Source organism: Emys orbicularis, chromosome 16 (genome assembly GCF_028017835.1).
Source record: "Emys orbicularis isolate rEmyOrb1 chromosome 16, rEmyOrb1.hap1, whole genome shotgun sequence".
Lineage (NCBI taxonomy): Eukaryota > Metazoa > Chordata > Testudines > Emydidae > Emys > Emys orbicularis.
The window spans coordinates 29,868,436-29,891,211 of record NC_088698.1 but is presented as its reverse complement, the minus strand read 5'-3'; the positions used below and the strand labels follow the sequence as shown (position 1 = coordinate 29,891,211).

At 43.6% G+C, this 22,776-nt stretch overlaps 1 protein-coding gene across 1 annotated transcript in view; it reads right to left on the bottom strand.

Moving 5' to 3' along the window:
* The window catches only part of MYO1H (myosin IH), a 36,446-nt gene extending 15,328 nt beyond the window's left edge, over positions 1 to 21,118 (bottom strand). Inside the window, exons 1-16 of the mRNA XM_065417633.1 lie at positions 20,990 to 21,118; positions 19,177 to 19,292; positions 17,392 to 17,590; positions 16,244 to 16,324; positions 15,537 to 15,716; positions 14,010 to 14,108; positions 13,180 to 13,293; positions 11,572 to 11,643; positions 10,295 to 10,414; positions 8,994 to 9,061; positions 7,875 to 7,980; positions 6,594 to 6,674; positions 4,438 to 4,529; positions 2,910 to 3,004; positions 485 to 531; positions 192 to 272 (exon numbers count right to left, since the gene is read on the bottom strand). Coding sequence (XP_065273705.1) covers positions 192 to 272; positions 485 to 531; positions 2,910 to 3,004; positions 4,438 to 4,529; positions 6,594 to 6,674; positions 7,875 to 7,980; positions 8,994 to 9,061; positions 10,295 to 10,414; positions 11,572 to 11,643; positions 13,180 to 13,293; positions 14,010 to 14,108; positions 15,537 to 15,716; positions 16,244 to 16,324; positions 17,392 to 17,590; positions 19,177 to 19,292; positions 20,990 to 21,115 — 1,677 coding nt within the window. The 5' untranslated portion in view covers positions 21,116 to 21,118. The remainder of the gene's footprint in view (positions 1 to 191; positions 273 to 484; positions 532 to 2,909; positions 3,005 to 4,437; positions 4,530 to 6,593; positions 6,675 to 7,874; positions 7,981 to 8,993; positions 9,062 to 10,294; positions 10,415 to 11,571; positions 11,644 to 13,179; positions 13,294 to 14,009; positions 14,109 to 15,536; positions 15,717 to 16,243; positions 16,325 to 17,391; positions 17,591 to 19,176; positions 19,293 to 20,989) is intronic.
* Positions 21,119 to 22,776: the final 1,658 nt, after the last annotated feature.

Genomic DNA, 22,776 nt, shown 5'->3' with positions numbered 1-22,776 from the left:
TTACTGAGATCTAAGCAGCAGTATTGGATTTTTTCCTTCCCCTTCAAGACTGCCTCAGTGTTGCTCTATTGAGGAATTCCACTGAAGTCAAGAATAAGCTCAGGAAGAGGGATTAGGCCTCTGGAAGCCAAGCTATTTTGGAAGTTAGTTTGCTCCTCCTTATAGGTTTATATGTAAGGGATGAAACTCACAGTCTCAGGCCGTCTCCTGTTGTCTAGCTCAGATGGAAGAAAACATTCTTTAATTATGCCATTTTTAGACTTGCACAGTACCTGAAACAGAGGAGTGCAAGGGTAAAGTAAATGGGCACAATACTCCTACAGGCTGCTGCTGAAGACAAGAGCTTTCCAGAACACCACGACCTGTAATGGCCATTGAAATGCTTGAAACTGTGTAAAAGCCTCTCAGATACTTAACCAAACTAAAGATCGATCACAAAAAATCCTTCTGAAAAGCCAATTCCGGTGATTCAATAGCATCTTACCTCTTTTAGGTTTCTGTACAGGAGATCGTTATTCTTCTCTAGGAATCCTGAAAAGAAAGTTTTAAGAAACAATGTTGTTTTAAAGAAAATTAAAGGAGAATGATAGGAGGTTCTTCATGAATTTGCTGCTTTTGCCACTGACACATTACATCTTAAGAGAGCTGCTCAGAACATTTTCAGCAAAATTTCATTTCAAAGCCAAAGACGGAGGCACACTCTATAGCCTGCTGGTTGGGGTACCTGCCTGCGATGCGGAAGACCCAAAATTCAAGTCCCAGCTCTGCCTGATCCAGAGTGATCTGGGATGAAAAACTCTGCTCTGAATCAACCAGAGCAAGGCCTTGGACCTACATGTCCCACCTCCCAGACCACTGCCCTAACCAGCAGGTTGTAAAGTGAAAGTCTCTCACCCACCACATCCCCACGCTCAGGTATGGATCCAAAGTGAACCAATGTGTGCTAAAATGTCCAAAGGGTTTTGTTTTAGTGAAGAACGAAAAATGTTGACGCTTCGGAAGTTGCCACAAAATAGAACGGTCATCCTCCAGATGCTCTAAATCCAAATGGTCACGACCCAAATCAGCCATGAGCAGGGAAGTCTCCATCTTGCAAGGACAGTTCAACTTATTAGGCATTATCAAGGCAGACCAGCCAAGCTAAGTGGCTATTTGACGAGATATGATCTTTGCCCGCAACTGTTACGCAGCTGTGTGCTGCATGTAAATCTGAAATAAAGTATTCATTCTTTGATCTGACCCTTCTGTGTGAAAGTCTCACTGCTCATTGTAACCAGGAGCAGAAAAAGACCACCACCTTTAAGAACTGGTCTTTAGAACAGACATTTGATCCATAGATTGTAACACTCACTGCGCATGGGAACCAACATATGGAAGTGCCACTGCAACCATTAGTGATGCAAGATTCTACATGAGCAACAAGCATTGTGCTCAAGTTAAAGAAACCCAGAGTGCACACAGAGGCCAGTGAAAGCTATTTGTATTGTTTAGAAGATGCAATTGTCTGAAGCAGCTTAGTGACTGAAGCTCTAGAACTATAATTTCGCTGTACTCAGACCTTGCAGCTGAACCAGAAGATAGGACAGATTCTCAGCTGTTATGATTGGTTTCAAGAGCTGTCTCATTTACATCAGCTAAGAATCTGGCCCAGAGTATTCACCCACCAATTTCCTATTAGCAACTAGCAATCAAGGCCCTGATCTTACGAATACCTATGCAGACAGCTTTGTTTGCATGAGTAATCCTATTGGCTTATGTGTGAGTGAAGTTACTCATGCGTGAAAGCGAAATTACTCACACAGCTTGACCCAAAGCGTTCAATTTAGCCTCTCCCTGGATATGCCCTTCCAGGCCCTGCGCTTTGGGGGGCCCCGCGCTCGGACATCACAGGGTCAGATGCAATACTTCGCATGCACCCATCACAGCACGCGTGTGTTGCTCCGGAGGGTTCAGGGATCCCGGGAGCTGATCAGGGCTGGGGGATCCCAGTGGCGATCTGTGGGAGGATCCTGGCAGCGGTTCTTGGGTATGCCCCGCCGTGCTGGAGGCAGCAACAATTATCCCTGTGCAGGTCCCGTGCAGGCATTCCACAGGCCGGGACCTCCCAGCCCCATCTAGCAGGGGTCAGTGCTGCCCTCCCGGGGACCCCAGCCCAGCCTGCCGGCAGCAGGGTCATGGGAAGGCCCTGGGAGCCTGTGAGAGGCCCCTTCGCGGCTGGTTATTTCTGTGCAGGGCAGGTCCAGCTTGCCAGGCCCTGGCCCATGAGCTCCCTGTGGTGGGTGCAGAGCGGCTTGGAGACTGGCCCCCAGCTAGAGGGTCCATGCACAGGTCAGTTCTGGGGCAGGGCTGCCTCACGGTGAGTTTTTTTTTTTTTTAATTATATGAACTTCATTATAATTGTACACAAAAATGACAATATAATAACTACCTTTTAATTATACAGCTGGGCGCTATCAATATTTAACATGCAGCTGCCCTTGAAGTTCACTGTAACCACATTTCACCTGTATATAAAAAAAAAAATGCTACGGGGGGGGGGGGGGGGGGGCGGCGCATACAGGCTGATTTGTCCCCGGCCCCACGCCTCCCTAGGGACAGCCCTGCATGTCAGTTTTGACCATATCTATATAGATTTTCCCATATTTTTGAAAAGTGAGTTGCATGAATTAAGTCTTCAAACAACTGAATTTTTCTATCAAAAATTTAGACTTGGGGATTTGAGATTGCCTTTCCTCCTTTGGACTGAGTGCCCCTGAAGGGCAAGTCTATTTTAGAATCGTTTTCTAATCAGGTGCTGGAGGTGGAGGATTTGCCACCACCCGCTTAAGTGCTGCAAGTTAAAGCACATGTCACAGGGAGAACCGTTAGAATGTCCTTCAAGAATGCAGGCTTGTCTAGTCCACACTCACCTACTACGCAGTAAGTGACCTCCCCTGCATAGTGAAGGAGACGGAAATCCACCCAGTCAATTGATTTTCGTGTCTTTTGATCTGCAAGCTTGCGGCTACAGAAAGAAAGAAACCCGAGAGAAAAGCAAGAAGCCAAATAGTTTCTTCAGCTCATGGGAATGGTGGAATCAACCATACTAAGAACAGTTTGTTGCAAAAATCAGAAACTGACATGAAGTTAGGCTCTTATTAGCATGAATCGGATTGTAGGGTTGGGGCCCATATAGACATTTCTTTGATAAGTTCCTGCTGAAAGAGATTTTGCAAATTGGTCAGAAGCCATCTAATAACGAAGAGCCTATTTCAACAGAAATGGTTCATGTACTGTCCTGGTAGTTCCCATAATCTTATGTGGCCTGCTATATGCTAGTTAGAAAAAGCCATTCATTCAGGATACACTTTACACCTTGCAGAAGACATTTAAATGTTCAGACATTTTTATTAGCTTTGTCTATGTGGCCAGGATAAGGATGGCAGCTGGCTTCTGCCTGATTTCAGTTTGAAAAGACACCCCAAAATTTTACACTAAACAGGCAAAAAACACAGTTAATGGTGTTTCATGAATAGCAGATACCTAATGCAAAGAGGACACCACTGAAACTTTGAAACAGTGAATGCTTAGTATTTCTGGGAACTACTGTAACAAACATTTACTAATGGCAAGATTCCATTTGTGACTGAACTGCGTTCACACTGATGTTGCCCTCCAACATGTATTGCCTTTTTTTTAAAAATGGAGTAGTTCTAGCAATTATCTCTGAAGATCTTTTTCTGAAAGAGAGTAGGCTATTAAGGAGCAGATAGGTAGCGGGCAGATTGGTTACGGACTCTCCACAAGGAATTGTCCGGAGCGTCACACAGCCAGAAGTAACATTTCAGAAACTTGATTCTGTGAACTGCTGGCTACTCGTTGGTTTTTAGTTAGCCTTCTCTTACGGACACCCAGGTAGGGACCCTGTCTTCACCTGCATTTGTACAGCACCTGCCACACAGAGCCCTGGCACTAGGCACTGCAGCGGTACTTGTTGGGAAGAATCTAGCAGGGGCACACACATCTCATGGAGATGGCCTCTTTGGAGAAGTTTGTATCTGGCTCCAAAGCCAAGCTCTGCAGGCTGGGCTCATCACCAGGGCTCAGTTCTGCCTAGTGCCGAGTACCTTCAACTCTCACGGACTTCAATGCAAGTTGAAGCTATTTGTCACCTCACAGGATTGGTCCCTGATTTGGATATAAAATACACATAGAAGGATGGATAAACTGGGGCCTGACTTAAATATTGGCAAGCTAATGATACAGGGAAGACAGGAATTCCCCCCCTCTCACATACCACAGATTATATTCTAACAACGTCGTTTATCATAGTGGTAGATTGCAGGCAGCCTGCTAGAATGGAACTTTTCTTTGGTATAAAACAGGACCTCGGAACAGAACACTAGAAACCCTAGGGAAAGTTTCCTCTACAGTAGGTTACAGAGCGTAAGTGCATACGTCAGGAAGTGGGCATGATCTCCTACTTTCTCTTCCAACTTTTCCAGGAAGCTTAAATCAGTTGCTTCACCAGGCCGTAAACATTCTTCATCCTTAAAGAAGAAACATTGCAGCATCTTAATCTGACCTTACTCCCTGCTGATGGCAGATTTGAACATGATTTACTGACCCAAGATTTGCCAAAATCATTTTCTGTAATCTGTATAAAGTGTATAAATCCCCTCAGAGACCCCAATACTGTTTAGAGAGTGGTCATTTGGGATTTGGGGTTACCTACTGATTTTAGGGTTTTCTAATAGCATCCATCACTGTAGTTACCTGAGTGCTGATGCATAGAGAAGCTGGCCTAGTTTTCAGAAGTTTTATGAACCCACAATCCCATTAATTTCAACGAAAGTGGCAGATTCTCAGCCCCTAGGAGCATTCTCAGCATATAATATCAAAGTATAGAGAAACATTTGCAACAAAATGCTTTGTTTCAGCAAGGTAAGTCTAGGGAGGCGGGGTGTATTAAAAATGTATTTCTCTCTATCATGAGATAATTAAATGTGCATTAATATGGTACATTTAACTTTGAATGCCACTAAAATCTGGGCAGTGGACACACCTACCCTTGTTCAAATAAGAGTGCAGCTGTTAAAGAAATGCCAAGTAACTTTTTTCAGAACACAAACTGTCATCTCATGACTGTAACTTAGTACAGTCTGGTTACAAGATAACATGTCATAGTAATTACTTGCAACTTATCAACTACAGCATTACCATGAGAAACTATAATTAAGGTTTTCAGTTTATAAACTATTCAGTTTCATACAAAACACCTATATGCTTCCTTGTAAAATTCATAACTCAGTTTTACAAGACTATTGTTATGCAGAGAATTTTACATTCTCTGCAAGTGTATGCCTCTCTCCTGGTCTGTCTCAGTGCTTATAGTCAGTTTCACATGAAGATGGCAGGGTGGAAGAAGTTGATATCACTAGGCACGGAGACCCAGGAATACATAGATAAAGGCTAGAGATTCTTGGTCAACACTGATTACAGTTTCTAAGGGTAGGTCTACACTTACCCGGTAGTTCGGCGGCGAGCGATCGAACTTCTGGGTTCGACTTATCGTGTCTTGTCTGGACGCGATAAGTCGAACCAGGAAGTGCTCGCCGTCGACTGCGGTACTCCTGCTCGGCGAGAGGAGTACCGCGGAGTCGACGGGGGAGCCTGCCTGCCGCGTGTGGACCGAGGTAAGTTTGAACTAAGGTACTTCGAACTTCAGCTACGTTATTCACGTAGCTGAAGTTGTGTACCTTAGTTTGACTTGGGGGCTTAGTGTAGACCTTCCCTAAGAGTCCAAAAGCCTCCAAACCTACTGGATTCTCATCTTTTCTACCCGAGAACCACCCCCCGACCCACACAATTATGATATGTATAGAAGAGTTCTCCTTGCACATGTACTTAATTAGAATAGGAATACTAGCATTAAGCTTCAATAATCATGATACTCCTGCCCTGGGTTTCAGTGCATTAGTCACCCGGCTTCTGTATCCATGTGATAAACTCTCCACTCCTCAGTCTACAAGTCAGCAAGCCATGGGGGTCAAAGCACAATGCATCACTGTTGAATTATATGCATCTTTACAGAAAGAATCTCTATAAATCTTACCTTTCTTGTTTTTTGCATTTAAGAACGGATTGCCATACAGTAATTGTATTACCAAGTTTAAAGCAATTTGATTTTCTCGTAGGGCTCCCACCCCATTTATCCCAAAGGAGGAGGAGGAGAAGGCTGCGCTGCACTCTAGGAGTCCTCTTGCAGACAGTGCCCTGTCAACATCACTAAGGCTAGAAAGCTTCATTCAAGCAGCCCCTGCATCCAATGCAGGATGGGGACGGCTGTAATTTGGGGCTTTTGAGGATAGAGATAAGTAAACAGGAGAAAATCTCAGAGCACAGCTCAGAAAAAAGTACAAGTTGCTCAAACTTTACTTGGGTGTTTTGTGGTGTCTTCAGACTCTGTAACCTAGTATTCAACCCAACCCTTTTAATAGCAGAACTTGAGCATCCATATATTTACATCCTGGGTACTGTCAAGTTCTTAATATATTGAGAGAGTAAAAATAGTATGGGATCACTGCACAATAAGGCACAAATTTTGTTCTTACCAGTATGGAGATTATTCCTTTGTGTTTCTCTTCAACCAAGTCACAGATGATCTTGTTGTTGAAATATGGAATTGGCTCCCACTGGGATTAGAAAGGAAAAAAGTGATTTTAAAGATTTCAGAGAACTTTACCTACTCCAACCTGAAATAATTCCAAGTTAGGATTTAAGGTTTTATTGGAGAGGTTATTGACCCAGCCACTCCTCAATATCTTCCCCCTTTAAGCAGTATGGGCAGAATTATCTTAATCTCTACATTACTACACTGCAATCCTTCAGTCTCTTCCATTGAAAGACACTCAGCTGCATCTTTTGTTGTTAGTATGTCTTTATCCAATGCACAGTTAACCTGTGGAATTTGTTGCCAGAGGATGTTGTGAAGGCCAAAAGTATAACTGGGCTAAAAAAAAAAAAAAAAAAAAGTAGTTTTTAGAGGATAGGTCCTTCAATGGCTATTAGCCAACATGGTCAGGGATGCAACCCATGCCCCACGCGTCCCTAAACCTCTGACTACCAGAAGCTGGGACTGGGTGACAGGGAACAGATCACTTGATAATTGTTCTGTTCATTCCCTCTGAAGCATCTGGTGCCTGACACTGTTGGAATACAGTACACCGGACTAGATGGACCAATGGTTGGACCCTGCATGGCCATTCTTATCTTACAAGGATCTTCTTGATTTCTACAAAGGCATTTCATTGCAGAGTCTGTGTTTCTAGCCAAGAGTCCTAATTCTGCCACATTCTCCTTCAAAGCATACAAATTAACTCAACCAGAATGATTGAACGCGATAGAAAGGGTACAACTAGGAGTAGTGGGATCAAAGTAGGGAAAGGGAAAAGTTAGGCCAAGTATAGCAAGAGCTTCCTGTGAGTTCTATTACATAGCACAGGGGTTCTCAACTGGAAGCTGGGGGTTAGACAGGCATTCGGGGGTCATGACTATCCCACACATCCCATGTTACCAAATGGGAGGAGGGTCTGTGGGAGAGAGCCCCCAGAACAAAAAGAGGTTGGAGACTGTGCTCTCTATAGCTCTCAAAGGGAAGCATTATTTAAAAAAAGATGACAATATGAAAATATACCATCGATGATAATCCTGCACTAACTGAAGGGAACGGAATGGGTGGGACCACTACGCCTTTTCCATCTCAAATGTCAATGGTATTCCAACTGTAATTGAAAGTTTTAAAAAGCACTATTAATGCCTTGGTGAATAAGAGTAAGTTTGCTGTGCAGTGATGTTCCCAAGAGAACAAGACAGGGAAAAGCAATGAGAGTTACCTCTATGCCTTCCATCTCATATTCCTCCTGCTCTGCCTTCAGAGTCATTTCGATTAACAGCTGCTGGAGCTTTTCGTTGCAGTAATTAATGCAGAACTGTTCAAAACTTTTGAAAAATAAAATAAGCAAGAATAATGATATGCATTAAAGGAAAACTTTCTAGCTGCCTTCTTGGTTTGTAGGGAAACAAGTGTAAAAAGAGAATTCCTATTATAACCCTTCTCCCCATGACAGAAGATGAGCCCATGAAATAGCTGAGACAGCTGTAGTTTTGTTTTCCCACTAGGACTATATTTGAATAGAAAAAGCCCATATCCCATTTCAAGAGTGGCTACCTACCAGTGTAGATGTTTAATAAGAACTGGAGAATCAGTCCGGATAAAATACGCCACTCCTCCCTCCCCACCCACCGCCCCTAAAACTTCTGCTTGAAATTCAAACCAAATTAGAGAGCTTTGACAAAGTTCAGCTAACTCCACCCTCTACCTTCCCCAAACACATATGCACACTGTCATCGGAGCTGCAATTCCAGAAGGAAGTACCAACATTCTTCCCAGAAGGGCTGTTTTTGAGAGACTCCCGGCCCATTTTTGCTGACACAGCAAGCTCAGAGCAGCAGACTAACAGTTGAATGTTTCGGAACTAAACTGCCACATTGTCACCCATCACTAACTTCCTTCCCAACAGCCTTATAATTGAACATATGATGACAGAATAAGTGTTACAGGGCAATGAGTTTTGTTTGGCTAGAAGAAGGTAGTGGTCACATCCTTCTGTCTCTCTACAGGCTTTGAAAGCTGCCCCACACAAGAAGATGGCCCACTCCAATATTACATGCACAAGTTCTTCCATATGATTCTGGATTTTTAACGCAATCAGCCAACTAGAGCAAAGAAATGAGTCGAGACCTTCACTGTGCTTCACTTAGCCAGTTACGCCTACATACTGCAACACATGTCACAGATTAGGTACAGCTCAAAGCTGATGAAGGGAGCTGGGACTCAACTTCCTTGCCTTTCTGGGGTAAGCCAAAGCCTGAGCCCTAATGGCCATGCATTGCTTTGGAAGCAGACCCACATTAGTGCACGCACAGTTTGAGCCCGCTTCAGTGGCACTTACCTGTTTGTATCAAACACTTCAAACCCATAGATGTCAAGCAGCCCAATCACCGTTTTCCTGGTGAGGTCCTGCCAAAGATACCATTAAATGCTCCATGAGGAAAAGATGATTTCTGTAACTGATGCGATTGCTCTGTATCATTCATGTGGTTCCCTTCACCTAGATTTTAATCTCTCTCATTTGTTCCCACTCTGCCACTGACCAGGGAGACTCATTACAGGGACAGTGTCATTACCGCATGGGTCCCTCTAGCAGGCAATTCTGCAGCTGAACTGACCAGATATTTTGGTGAGCAAGCCAAGATAGGTCTAAATATTCTTTGTGGAAGTTGGGCGTAGAGGTAGGAGAGACTGTGGAATAAATCCCCTTTATCTTCCAATGGCTTCACCCTCTTATAGACACTAGCAGGATGGCCATCACATATATTTGTTCCAGACAACCATTGCCTTCTATATTTGGGTATGACACAGGATCCCAAGCTGGGGACTCCTGGTTGTTCCTAGCTCTGTGAAGGTTTGTAGTCTCTCCAACTCAAAGCCTAATGTTAACTCTCAGACCTGGGTTTCTTAGCTGATAGTACAACACACATCCCGGTGCACAGCTATTAAATCATTAACGGGGGAAATCTAGCCAACTCCCATTTTCCATCTTTCAAAACTACGTCTCTGGGATAATAAAAACGGCTCCATGCATGGCTGCCTGGTGGCTTACCAAACCAAAAGAAAAGACCTCCTTCAACTAGTCTGGAAGGTCACTTCTCTCTCCTAAGCACAGATCTCAAGGCTACTTTCCATACAAGTTTTGTCACCATTTGGAAAACATTTTTCTGGTCTTCTAGAAAGCTTAGTTTTATGCTAAACTCCCCTTGTTTTTGCACCAGCATTACAGACCAGCAAATAGCATGTTAGTTTGCTGCCACATGTCCAACAGGAGAAGCACATACCATAGTTTGGATGGGTCCTACAAAAGCAGTGATTTTTTTTTTATCATCAGCTATAAAGTGATCATGTATAGATCTGTATTTACTTCCAATCAGGATGGACAATTTTAAAGCAGGTCATGCATTAGCCAAACTACTTGACAATGTATCTTTAGTATTCGATACCAAAACAAAACAAAAAACCATCAAGCAGAACATGAATCTCCAGCTCACAGTGGTTTGAATCCCTGAACTCAACTAGCAGACTTGAGACGTCTGGTGGAAAACACCACATTACTGACTCATTCTGGAAGTGCTGTCCATTCACTGAATGAGACAGTACTTGTCTGTAGAGCACAGTATTAGCTAGAAGGGAACCAACCTTGTTGGCTAAAGATCCATTAATTTTGTTGACTAGCCAAGTAAAAGTCCGTCCATAAATCGCCTTAGCTGCTGCATCCCGAGCACAGAATGCCAAGTCTATGTTCAGGGGACTTAGGACCTGAAAGAAGAAAAAAAAAAAAAAAAAAAAAAAGGCAGGTAAAAATACTCAAGTATAGTAACTAAGATAACTCAAAGTCAGTAATTTCTAACTCATTTCATGCTCATGGATTAGAGAGCAGGCTACCATCTGACAGTCTCCATTTCACACTGAAGCATGAGCAAGCATTCTGCCTTCAGATCAAAACTGAAGCCAACCACAGCTCCAGGTACCAGTCCATAGCTAGCACCTCAGGCTGGTGACTACTGCTCTAGCGCCCCAGCTAGGAGACCGCATGTTGGGTCCTAGTGCCCTACTTCCACACATCTCCCACCCAGCTGCACACATTCTAACCTGTAGCAGAGTTTAGACTGGTCCAGTCTCACAATGATGAGATGGATTTGAAGTCAAAGAGGTTTTGGATCACGGTTTTGAAATAAAGTGAGATATTCCATATATCATCTTTCTGGTCAGAAGGTGCAAGACAATAGCTACGAATCTCCTAGCATTAACATTCAGGCTACAGGAGAGGAGTCACTGACAGCGAAGTGGATGAATAAAAATAAGGATTGAACCCCATTTTACCCCCTAATTTGGGGGCAAACATTCATCTATATACGAGCTAAATGATGTACACCAGATAAAAGGGGGAAATGGGTATACACTATCAGTATTGATTAGGAGGCTGCATTTTGGGACTCTGCCAAATTTCAAGGGATTCTGCAATTCTGATGGCTTTCAAACACCACAAAATGTTACAAGCAGACATTTTATACAAATACTCCCATCTGCATATGAAGCCAAATTTCTCAAGAAGCACTTTACAGACTACACAAAGTAAGATAATTTGGCTCAGACGTGTGGCTGCATGTAAACCTTCATCGCTCCTGGCTTTTTTCAATCACTTGTGTCACTCAGCAGGAAGGCAGCCTCACACCAACACTTCTCAGCTTAATATCTCAGAAATTTACAAAGGAAGGTAACTATTCTTACCACAATTATTTTACAGGTGGGAAAAGAGTCAGAGATTCAGTAAACTTGGTGAAGTTTCCTTAGAGAATCTGTGAGTGTGTCAAGAACAAAACACAGGGTATCCTGGCTCCTTATCCCAGGGTTTTACCACTAGACTGCATTGACTTAATAGACTATGAGGAATCGGACACTGGCTTAATTTATACCTCTTCTGATCTGGCTTCTATCTTTCTGTGCGTAAGAGCTTCCTGTAGAATGGATAAGTGAACGCCCAATAACTGCCAAAGAAGAGAGCCACAGTTAGAGTACAAAGGGGAATTTCATGAATACAGTCAATTTGGAGTGAAATGTCCAGGCTGCTGCCTTTTACTGTTAATTACTCTTGAAAACCCAAAATGTAACGGGGTAATCAACATTTGCATTTCTCTGCGCCCACAGATAAGTAGTGGAATCCATGATATTAAGATTTAAAGGAAAAGGAACCAGACACCTTTGCTATCTCAGTTATCTCTGGTCATATTGGGATTTTAACTACAGCATTTTTCTTACTTGCAGTGGTTTAACATGATTGCCATGATTAGAGGTCGGTCAAGAATTTTCTCCCATAGTGTATTGGCAGACTGCACAGGCACCTTGTAGGGGTTTGCTCCCTTGTGGAGTACTGAGCTGCTGCTTCTCTATTAGGGTGTAGCCCACACAACCCATTTCTGGTTGTTAGGGGGTGGCAGTATTGGCAGATTAAGTTACTCAGCTCTCCTTTGTTATATTTAAAACAACGTTAAGCAGTTGATTTCTACTGACAACAGGAAATTCCAAATGGATGCTGCTGCCACTCCAGTCTGAACATGCAGCTTAACCCTTTTGTGCATTGGATTGAAGGAGCCACATAAGCCAAAACATTACGTGCCACCATAGTGACAACTGTGCCCCCCTGTCAGCAGCCACCCTGCAAGCAATGCAAAGTCACTTATGCAGGTCTGGGAAGTGACCGTGTGTGTCTTTATGCCAACTGGGGACAAAAACACTTAAAAACAATGAGAGGGGATATTCTAGTAATGCCTTAATACACCACACCCATAATGAAAAGCATGGATCAGTTACACAGGAAGCATAATGTAATGTAAATACCCTTGATGGCTAAAGTTGAATTAAAATGCTAAGGAGCCTGTTGCATATTCTACATTACAGATTTCCACTTTCCCATCTTTATGCTGACAGCAAGAGTTGTTTAAAACTTTTAAACTTCAGGATTCTGCATCTGGCAGCTCAGTACAGAGTTCATAGGGGTGCTATAAAGAGGACAGTGGAGAATAATTGATCTAGTCCACTGAATGCAGGACAAGAAGTAATGGGCTTAATCTGCAGCAAGGGAAATTTAGGTTAGATATTAGGAAAAACTAAGGGTAGTTAAGCTCTGGAATAGGCTCCTGAGGGAGGTTGTGGAGTTCCCATCACTGGAGGTTTTTAAAAACAGGTTGGACAAACCTCTGGAAGGGATGGGCTAGATTTTTTGGTCCTGCCTCAGTGCACGGGGCTTGACTAGTTGACTTCTCAAAGTCCCTTCCAGTCCTACATTTCTAGGATCCCGATTAGCGCAGGGACGGTTTGAGCCAGACTCGACGCACAGAGCCAAGGTGAGCCCCTCAGAGCAGAGGCTGTCCTTCTAGAGAATTTGGACGCTTCCTAGGACAGTACGTGCTACCATCCACAAGTCAAAAACATAGCAAGAAAGGGAAGCAACCCCTCAAACCTAGTGCCTTGGGCCCCTGCTTCCAAATCTGTATGGAAGCTTCCTGTCTCCCCGTAGATGATACCTTTGAGATCCATTTGATCTGGCTGCCGTTGGTGATGATGGCATGACCGTTACTATCTTCTTCATACTGAATATTCCCCAGGTGCAGGACACTGGCAATGACCCCAAAGAGATGCTGAGGCCAAAGTGACAAAGACTGTTAAAAGCCAAGTTCATATGGTTACATGGTCATTACTCTTAAGCAGAATATGCTCTTGTTTGGCTCAGTGGTAGTGCAATCTGTTGATCTGAAAATCAACTACTGCTGAGAAAGACAGAGAGATTATCAGCTACTTCTCTAGACCTGGTACAGAAGGACACTCCAACCCGGCCACCTCCTTCCAGTCTGACTCCCTGGGATATGCACATCATCGGACACTTCAAAATTAAGCCAGCTGCTCAACCTTAGAAGTAGATGGATGGTGGGAATCACCAAAGTCCACGGGAGAGGCAAAGACGAGGTCACCAGGCATATAACGGGGCCTGTATCTCAGGCCATCTTGGTGCTGGGACCATCACTTTTATAGACCCTTCTTCCCAGGGCCGGTGCAAGGAAGTTTCGCGCCCTAGGCGAAACTTCCACCTTGCGCCCTCCCCCCCAGCCCTGCGGCAGCTCCCCGCCCCCCCTCCGCCCTGAGGCGCCCCCCCCGCGGCAACTTCCTCCCCCCGGGAGCCGTGCAGCAGCTCCCCACCCCAGCTCACCTCTGCTCCGCCTCCTCCCCGAGCACGCCACCCCCGCTCTAGTTCTCCTCCCCTCCCAGCCTTGCAGCGCCAAACAGGTGATCCTGAACCAGGATGGAATCAGCAGTTACCCCCTTTCATAAATGCACATCACTTCTCTTGCCTCTATACCTCAATATCTGTTTCAGTGAAGTCAATGACAGAGAAGGCTTTGCGGACTGTTTTCCAGTCACTCTTGTCATTAATGGAAGACACTTTGGCACATCGACCCTATTGAGGAGAAGAAAGAGCATGAAAACTTTGCATCCATCACTACAGTTCTATGATCAGGTGATCTGTGTACCACTAGCCAATCACACCTTGGCTTGGCATTTTTGATTCCCAGTTCTCTCAGCTCTTTACCACCTTGTTTGTAGATATACACACACACACACACACACACAGAGAGGGTTATTCCACTCTTGCCCATTCAGCCCATGGCTCTACTGGTCAGTCCTTTCTGTAACTGTTACTTAAGAGCATGATGTGTGTTGAGTTTGGGTACTAGGTACTTAGCGCATTTATGGTGAAGTTTGGGCTCTAGCCATCTATTATGTTTATAGTAACGTAGCCTTTGTTACTCAATGGTGTCTATACCGGGAGAAGGGCAAATTGTCCTCCATCAAAAACAGCGGTTTGCGCACATGATTCTGCATTTTATGAACAAGGGTAGGGAACACTTTTCTTCATATTATATATAACAGCTGCTTAAGTCCTCAAGCTTACTTATTTTACGCCAAATTAATAAAGAAAGCCTTAAAGAGAGACCTTTACACCAAGTGTAACTGGCAGATAATAATCATTTTACTAGTTAATAGTTTAGGCCATGCTTTCCAGGGAACCAAAGGGGTATTTTTATACACCACCAGCCAGCTCTTCCGCCTAGTGACATCTGCCATTAAGTCACAATGCTTCCTCTAGGATATAGCACTCATTTGCCTGGCAACAGTTTAATGTTTATCACAGTCTATCACAGACAGATTAAGAACTTCACTGCCGTGGACTGGGCAAAAGCTCTGAAGTGGAATAAGCTGTTACCCATGCACAAATATCCTCACTAAGAGCACGGAGAATACAAAGTGATTGTATTGTTAAATTCCTTATGGAATAAGATTTCTCGTTTCAGTTTGCTTCATTGTGAAATTCCTCTCTAAATTAATGGAGGAGAGGCAAGGATAGGTTGGACTCATACCTAGAGGGCAGAAACTAATTCAGGACCAAGTTTTAGTCTGGTACTCTCATGCAGCTTCTAGGGATTTCACAGCCTAAGAGCAGAATTTGGGCAAGCCATAGTGTTGTCTCATTCTAATGTGCTTTATCCATTAATACTGCAGAAGTTAGTGTCTCAACTTCCTTTATTTCTCATATTGCTGCAGCTCTGGACCCAGGGCAAATCAGTGTCAAAAGGTGAAACAAGGGTAGAAAACCATACACCAACAGCTGTTCTACAGTATTCTAATCACTTAGAAAATCATTAGCTATAGTCATGACTTCTACCATAATGGAGTACATGAATGGTGAAGAAAACCCATCAAGTCATAGGTGATCATAATACATAACCTTTACAGAACAAGTAACAGGTACTGCAGATCTATGCTGCCAAATGCAGCCTATGGAACCCCACAGGTCGTTCCATGCTGGGGGCCTAGTTATCCCAACCTGTATAAGATACATGTACTTCTGCGGGTTGCGCTCCAGTCCTAGCCAGCGAAGCAGGTCATCTTCCCCGCCCTCCAGCAACTGGTAGAAGATATGGAAATTCCGTTCCCCATTGTTTTGATGAACGACTCGGGATTTCTCAATCAGGTAACTGAGGATATGCCCTCCTACTGGAGCTCCCTGGGGAGGAGTGGGAGGGGAACAAAACAAAACAAAAAGCCACATGAGCTTAAACTGCTAAGCCTTCAATACCCAACAGCCCAAGTGACAGGAAGCCAGCAGAAGTGTTGTGACTGCTGTATTCTTATTAACACACACATACTGTGACAAGTAACGATGACACCAGAAGCCTATCTGCTCTTCTTACACTTCATTAGTTTCTCTATTAAAATATCACTTACAAGTAGACACGTACTGTCTGAGGAGTAACGGTCTTTTCAACTAGCTCCTGCTCTGTAGTGAAATATTGCCTTTTCCACTGGGCAGTTGGCTGTGTTGCCAATAATGCTGGAAACTTCCAAGATACAAGACTTCAGACACCTCAGTCAAAAAACGCAAGAGCTATAAAAATGAGGTCAGAAGGTAGCCTGCAAGGTAAATAATTTTGCAGGGCAGTATAAGGTTTACTGACTAAGTATTCCATGCTGGTGCCAGATAGGTACATAGTTATGCTTGTTTTGGGAATGCTCCAACACATTTGTTTTTACCTTAAAATCAAATTGGATATCCATGTATTTTCCAAATCTACTTGAGTTGTCATTACGTAGAGTTTTTGCGTTTCCAAAAGCCTGCAGAGAAACAAGCAAAACCAAGTCACTTCTCTTGCTGCTGAGAGCTCTGCGTCTAGAACTGGGGTCATGAGGAACTGAGGGAGAAACATCAGCATGTACAGCTTTAGATAGCCTATGCACTTTCCCCTCTCTTTTCACGCTTGGTAAGTCAATGGGCAGCTAAAATCCCATGAAACTCTGAAAAATTAGGTTTGTATGTACCTGAGACTGGACATATTTGCTTCCCTCCTTCCCCACCCCCTGCTGACACAGAGCATTCCATAAGAGTAGAATCCATCTGCCCAGACACACCATTAGTTACACTCAACATACATTCAGTTCTCTGATTCTCTTCAGTTGGTTCTTCATGTAGGGTTAAGTATCAATGGCTCACATTTACTTACTGCCATTGTTTAGTCATGAAGACTTAGACAAGCTCATATCAGAAATTTTAGGAAAGCATGTGTCATCTAAAGTTCACGGAATGTGTGCTCCCACCACATGAATCTATATCCAGCTCTCCGCTCATCTCATTTTCGGGAGAGCTCTGAAAACCTGCCCTGAATAGTAGTATCCACAGTTACCTTCCTGCACATTAGGCAACTAGAGGGATAGGGGACATGCTCTGAGAGGCTTGTTCATTCATTGATATGGTTCAGCATTTATTAAATGGTCTCCAAATATTTTCTCCTTTCCTTATGGAGCACTACTGACAAAAATCCCCTCGTCGCACAGCATTTATATCGAGCGGGAGACTAGGTGTTTTGATTATAGATGAAGAAATACTGTAAGCTGAAAACTACAAGTGGAAAAAAATTTAAATCCCTGGACAACAAATTGGCCTACATCAATTCCTTCACATTTTCCAAGTCAGAAAGGACGTGCTTGCAAAGGGGCTGAAATTACTTTCATTATAATGCAACCAGAGATCAAGTATCCCTGCAAACGGGAGGCCATTCTCCTGATTAGATCTCCTCTCCTTCCATACATTCAAAACATTTCAGTTCTATATACAGAGAAATCTTGCAGCCAATCTCCTCTGCATGGTACACCTTTAGGGGTTTTTTATTATTTTTTTGTTTTACCTCCAGAACTGGATTGGAGAGCAGCAAGCGATCACGGACTATTTGCAGCTGTTCCGTAGTGGGGCAGGTCACTGCAAAGTACTGCAATATCTTCTTGGAGGATTCTGTTTTCCCAGCGCCACTCTCCCCAGAGATGAGGATGAAATGGTTATTGTATTCAGCACACATTACCCGGTAGGCATTGTCAGCTATGGCATATCTGAATAAGAGTCACACACACACACAAAAAATCAGCTTTAAGAATTACTCAGTATGAAACAGCCATACAAAATGATGGCAGAAAGCTCTGACAGGAGTAAATGTTCCATGGGCTCCTTAACACTGGAGACAGCTAAAATTTACAGACCTTGAACTGGACAGGCAAGCAATGTTCCCAGCAGAAAATTTGCAGATTCACAACTTCAGAGTGGAAACATTAATTCAAATTGAGAGGTAGGCACATGGAGGAAAAGAGCTTTATCAACAGAACCCATTTGGACTGTGCACGCTGCTATGGACACAGGTTAGCACACTGCAGGTCCGTGACCCAAAGGCAGAGACTGACCAACCTCAAATTTTCATTTATTTTTTTAAAAAAGCAGCCTGCTGGTGAGCCCCAACTTCTGCCCATGAAGATATTTTAAAAGGTAACAATTAGTGCAACCACTTCCCCCTCCCCCCCATTTGGGAAGAAAATCCAAAAATCAATGTCCAGCTTTGAAATTTGACCTCAACCCACTTCCTGCCCCCAGAACTTGCTGGGGGCAGAATTATGAGCACTGAGAATAAGTGGAGCCCACGGAGCCAGGAGGAAGGGCAGAGACTGTGAAAGGGAATGTTTCAGAAACTGACGAAAGGATATACTCAGTCCTGGAATTATGCAAGGGCACATCCTGGCTGAACCCTGATGGTCTGACATCCCATCATCAGGTAAGGCATCATGAGGAAGGCATGCGCTGAGCTCTGACTTGCTAGAAAAATTCCTTAATTCTAGCCCTGTCTGACACACATTCTTCCCTGTGGCCAGGGGTGGCTCTATGTATTTTGCCACCCCAAGCACGGCAGTCAGGAGGCTTTCAGCGGCGCACCTGCGGGAGGTCCAGCTGGTAACGCAGATTCGGTGGCAGGCCTGCAGGAGGTCCGCTGGTCCCACGGCTTCGGCGGCGGGACTGGCGGACCTCCCGCAGGCATGCCACCGAAGGCTCCCTGACTGCCACCCCCAGAGCGACCGGCAGGCTGCCCCCCGCGGCTTGCCGCCCCAGGGACGTGCTTGGTGCACTGGTGCCTGGAGCCGCCCCTGCCTGTAGCTTTCAACAAATTGGCCCCTCAATTTCGCCCTCTTTAAAATGGAGATAAATACTCCATTTAAATACATGCCCTCACAGGGAAGTTGTGAAGAGTGATTAACATTCACAAAACATTTGAATTTTCAAAGCTGTGTCAATATTAAGTTGAAATTACCCTCCTTCCAAGTTCTGACATCCAAATGCCAACTCTGCAGAGACATATACTAGACTAGATAATACTTAGTCCTGCCATGAGGCAGGGGACTGGACTAGATGACCTCTCAAGGTCCCTTCCAGTCCTATGATATTGTCTAATTGAAGTTATTTGATAAATAACCCCGCAAGTGTATCAAGTTACCTGCTAAGATTGCTATTATGAAAAGTTCCCCCTCTCCCACCAATTACGTTTGAAAGTGTTTGTAATATTAAAAACCACAACAGAAACAGTGCTAGACCTGACCTTATGAAAGTCAAAAAGTGTTTATGTGAACTGAAAGCAGGGGAATTTAGTGCTACTTACATATGTGGTGGCAGTTCAAAAAAGTTGACCCCTTGATAAATCTCCATCTGTTTAACTGAGTAGAAATCCAACTCTTTGTAGGGATTCACAGATACTAGAAGGGTACCAATATATGTCTACAGGGAAGAACAGAGCGTAGACAAACGGAATGACTTCTCTTGAAGGGCAACCTCAAGCATACCATGTGAAAACTGACAAAATAGAAAATGTGGAACTTTTCTGTAACAAAGATTTCAAAGACTTCAGTATTTCTGTGTTCCATTTCTAACACCCCATACACTTAAACCCTTATTTAAAGGTTGGCTGGTAAAGTAATTACATTGGTTTAGTCCTTTAATTGTCTTAATAATTGAGACTTTTGATACCTCTGTCCCTTGATGCTTCTGGGATTTGGTTCATATTTATATCCCAGTTAACATAGGAACATATTTGCCCATAACTAACACTGTTTTGTTAAATCATTGAAAGTCTGTTATTCTCCAGATGTGATGCTGATGCTTCATAGGAAAGCTAAATTCATAAGCCATCTGGTGGTTACTTAAAACTGTGCATGTCTGCAGTGTAGTAGCTGTGTTGGTCCCAGGATATGAAAGCGCCAAGGTGGGTGAGGTAATATCTTTTGTTGGACCAACTTCTGTTGGTGGAAGGTACAAGCTTGCAGGCTACACAGAGCTCTTCTTTCTACTCTGCTTCCTTCCCCAGACCCGAAGAAGAGCTCTATGTAGCTCAAAAGCCTGTACCTTTCCCCAACCAAAGTTGGTCCAATTCTTTCAGAAGACTGTATATGGAAAGAAATAATTCCTTCCTGAGCCCTGCAGATGAAGGAATCTCAGGTTTCAAGATGCAAGTCTAATTGCCTTAATTTTAAGTATCAGGGGGTAGCCGTGTTAGTCTGTATCTACAAAAACAACAAGGAGTCTGGTGGCACCTTAAAGACTAACAGATTTATTTGGGCATAAGCTTTCGTGGGTAAAAACCTCACTTCTCTATGCATCTGAAGAAGTGAGGTTTTTACCCACGAAAGCTTATGCCCAAATAAATCTGTTAGTCTTTAAGGTGCCACCAGACTCCTTGTTGCCTTAATTTTAGAATATTTCAGTGAGCCAAAGTTACACAACACTTTAGAACCTAGTAACAACTGACACTCCACATTCCACCAAGTCCTTTCATTTTTCCCCCCACTTGCCTCATCAAAATATTGAGCTTCATCTAACAGAAGAGAAGTTTGGTAAGATTCTCTACCATTTAAGTTCCGCACAGCAAAAACATTGCATTATGGGTGCTCAGCCCCTTTGAAAAAACAAGGCCATTAAGAACTAGCAAATTTTCATCCTGCAGTTCAGAGCATTCTTTGTGCTGGCTTGGCTTTTCGTGTTCCTTTGTTATTTATTCCACACCACTCGGACACCTTGAACATAAACCATACCATCCACAGAAGTTACACGTTTTGGTTTTTTTATCTAAAGGGCAAATGGGGCAGTCAGCCTGCCAGATACTGCAAACATCTTTCAACCCCTCCCTGTATAGCAGACCACAAGCATTAGAAAGCCATATTCTTGGGGAGATAATTCACTCTGTACCAACAAGTCAACACTGCAGTGACAAGAGAAATTAAGTCCACCTGGAACTCTGATCATCCCAATACAATGGTTCCACAGAGATGCCCCGTTTGGCCTTATTCTTAGATCTGACTTGTAAGCAGGTTGTGGGAAGGTGACATGCCTCAGACTACAATTACATGTTCACACTATCTTCTAGACACAAGTACCAGCATTGCCATGAAAGATGAAGTCATAAAAGCATGCAGATTTACGTAGATGAGGTTCTCTCTGTATCGCTTGCGAAGGTTGTCCAAGAAAGCAGCCTCACTGGTGTGGGAATCCAAAAGAACGAAGTCCTGTACCCCAACTCTGTCCCGGGCGATCAGAGCCCCTTCCATGTTCAGCTGGCTGTGGTTATCACCCACCTCTTCTTTCTACAATGCAAAGAAAGTAGCTCAGTTATACATGTGTGATCCTTTCCTTTTTCTGAAGGGGGAGCTTTCACATTGGAACAAAGAAACAAAATCCACCTCTATTGAAAGCTCTGGACCCTTTTGTTATTTCAGCAATTAATGACTTAATAAAGACTTCCTTCCTTCCCAGCTGAATAGCCTGCTTGGTGCTGTGGTGGTGTCAGAACCCTGTGTTTTGACATCCCACTCTGTAGCCATGGTCCAGTGGCTAAGGCATTAGCCTGGGATGCAAGAGATCTGAGTTCAAGTCTCCCGATGTGACCTTGGGCAAATCTCCCACTATGTGTGCCGCAGTTCTCCATCTGCACAATGGAGCTAACAGCACTGTCCTGTCTCAGCATTATTGTGAAGAGAATTTCAATAAAGACTGAGGTGCTCAGGTAGGATAGTGTAATGGGAGCCAAAAGTACCCAAGATAGATACAGATGGCAGCAATGCTGCCAATTCAGCATTAAAATTTGCTAACCGATCCTACAGTGAAGCAGACGGAAGCAGCCTTAATTTCAGCACAAACCCAGCTTTGGTAATTAGCAAGAGAAGAATAATGACAATCATGTAAAAGGTAAAGGATGCATATTTATATCTGATTGACAGACAGTCCCCAGGTATGAAATATTCTCCTAGGTTGTTTGTACCTGAATAGGCTGCAGTAAGGCAAGCTGCCCTACAGAACGAGAGCTCAGTTGGAACAGTCATCAAACTAGAATAGTAGGAAGATCCTTAAACTGGAGTTTAAAAACACTGCATTTTTCTAACCAGTGGGAAATTCAATCCTGACATGGGCTTATCAGCACAGTGACAATTAGCTTCCCATTACTGTGAACTCAGAGCCTACTCACGATTTGACAGTTAGAATGAAGATCTGAGCTTCAATAATGGATTAATTTTTCTGGACAACAAAGATCAGATAGAAAGGGGGGGGAAAAAAAGCGCTCAGTTTGCCACATAGGGTTCTCTAGAACTTAACACAATTGCCTAGAAGCTAGACAAACCTGGTTCCTAAACCCAGATGAGCCACTAAAGATTAATTTAAACAAGCCACTATCACCCTGCCTGAGTCAGCTTAACTGTTTCCAGTTGAGTTGGTTTCGTTTACATACAAGGAGATCAGGTGAGCTGCTCAAGCTACAACAGCTGGGACTACTTTAAAAAAAAAAAAAAAAAAAAAAAAGGATCTTCCTAAAAACGGGTGCTGCACCTGACCTTAGTTTTTCCAAGGAAATAAAAATTAACTTGCATCTGCTGCATTGAGTAAGATGACATTTTTTAAGCCTCGTACAAGCAGATGAGGAACAACCTTTTTAAATCTGGACAGCAGATGTCTCCACACACCAAGGAAAGCGTTCTGGATGTAATGATGCAAAGATTATTAGATACAACGGAGTTGTCTTGCTGGAGACACTGCACTTTTGGAATGATATGGAGATAACAATGCTGTCTTGGCTAGCGTTCTCCTCTCAAAACAGACTGAGACCGTGCCAGGGCTACTGCTGAGCAAAAGGCCTCTCCATTTCCCTGCACTATTCATTTTTGACTTATTACCTTGGAAAATACTTTTAGAATAAAAGGTATTTCCCATGACTGGG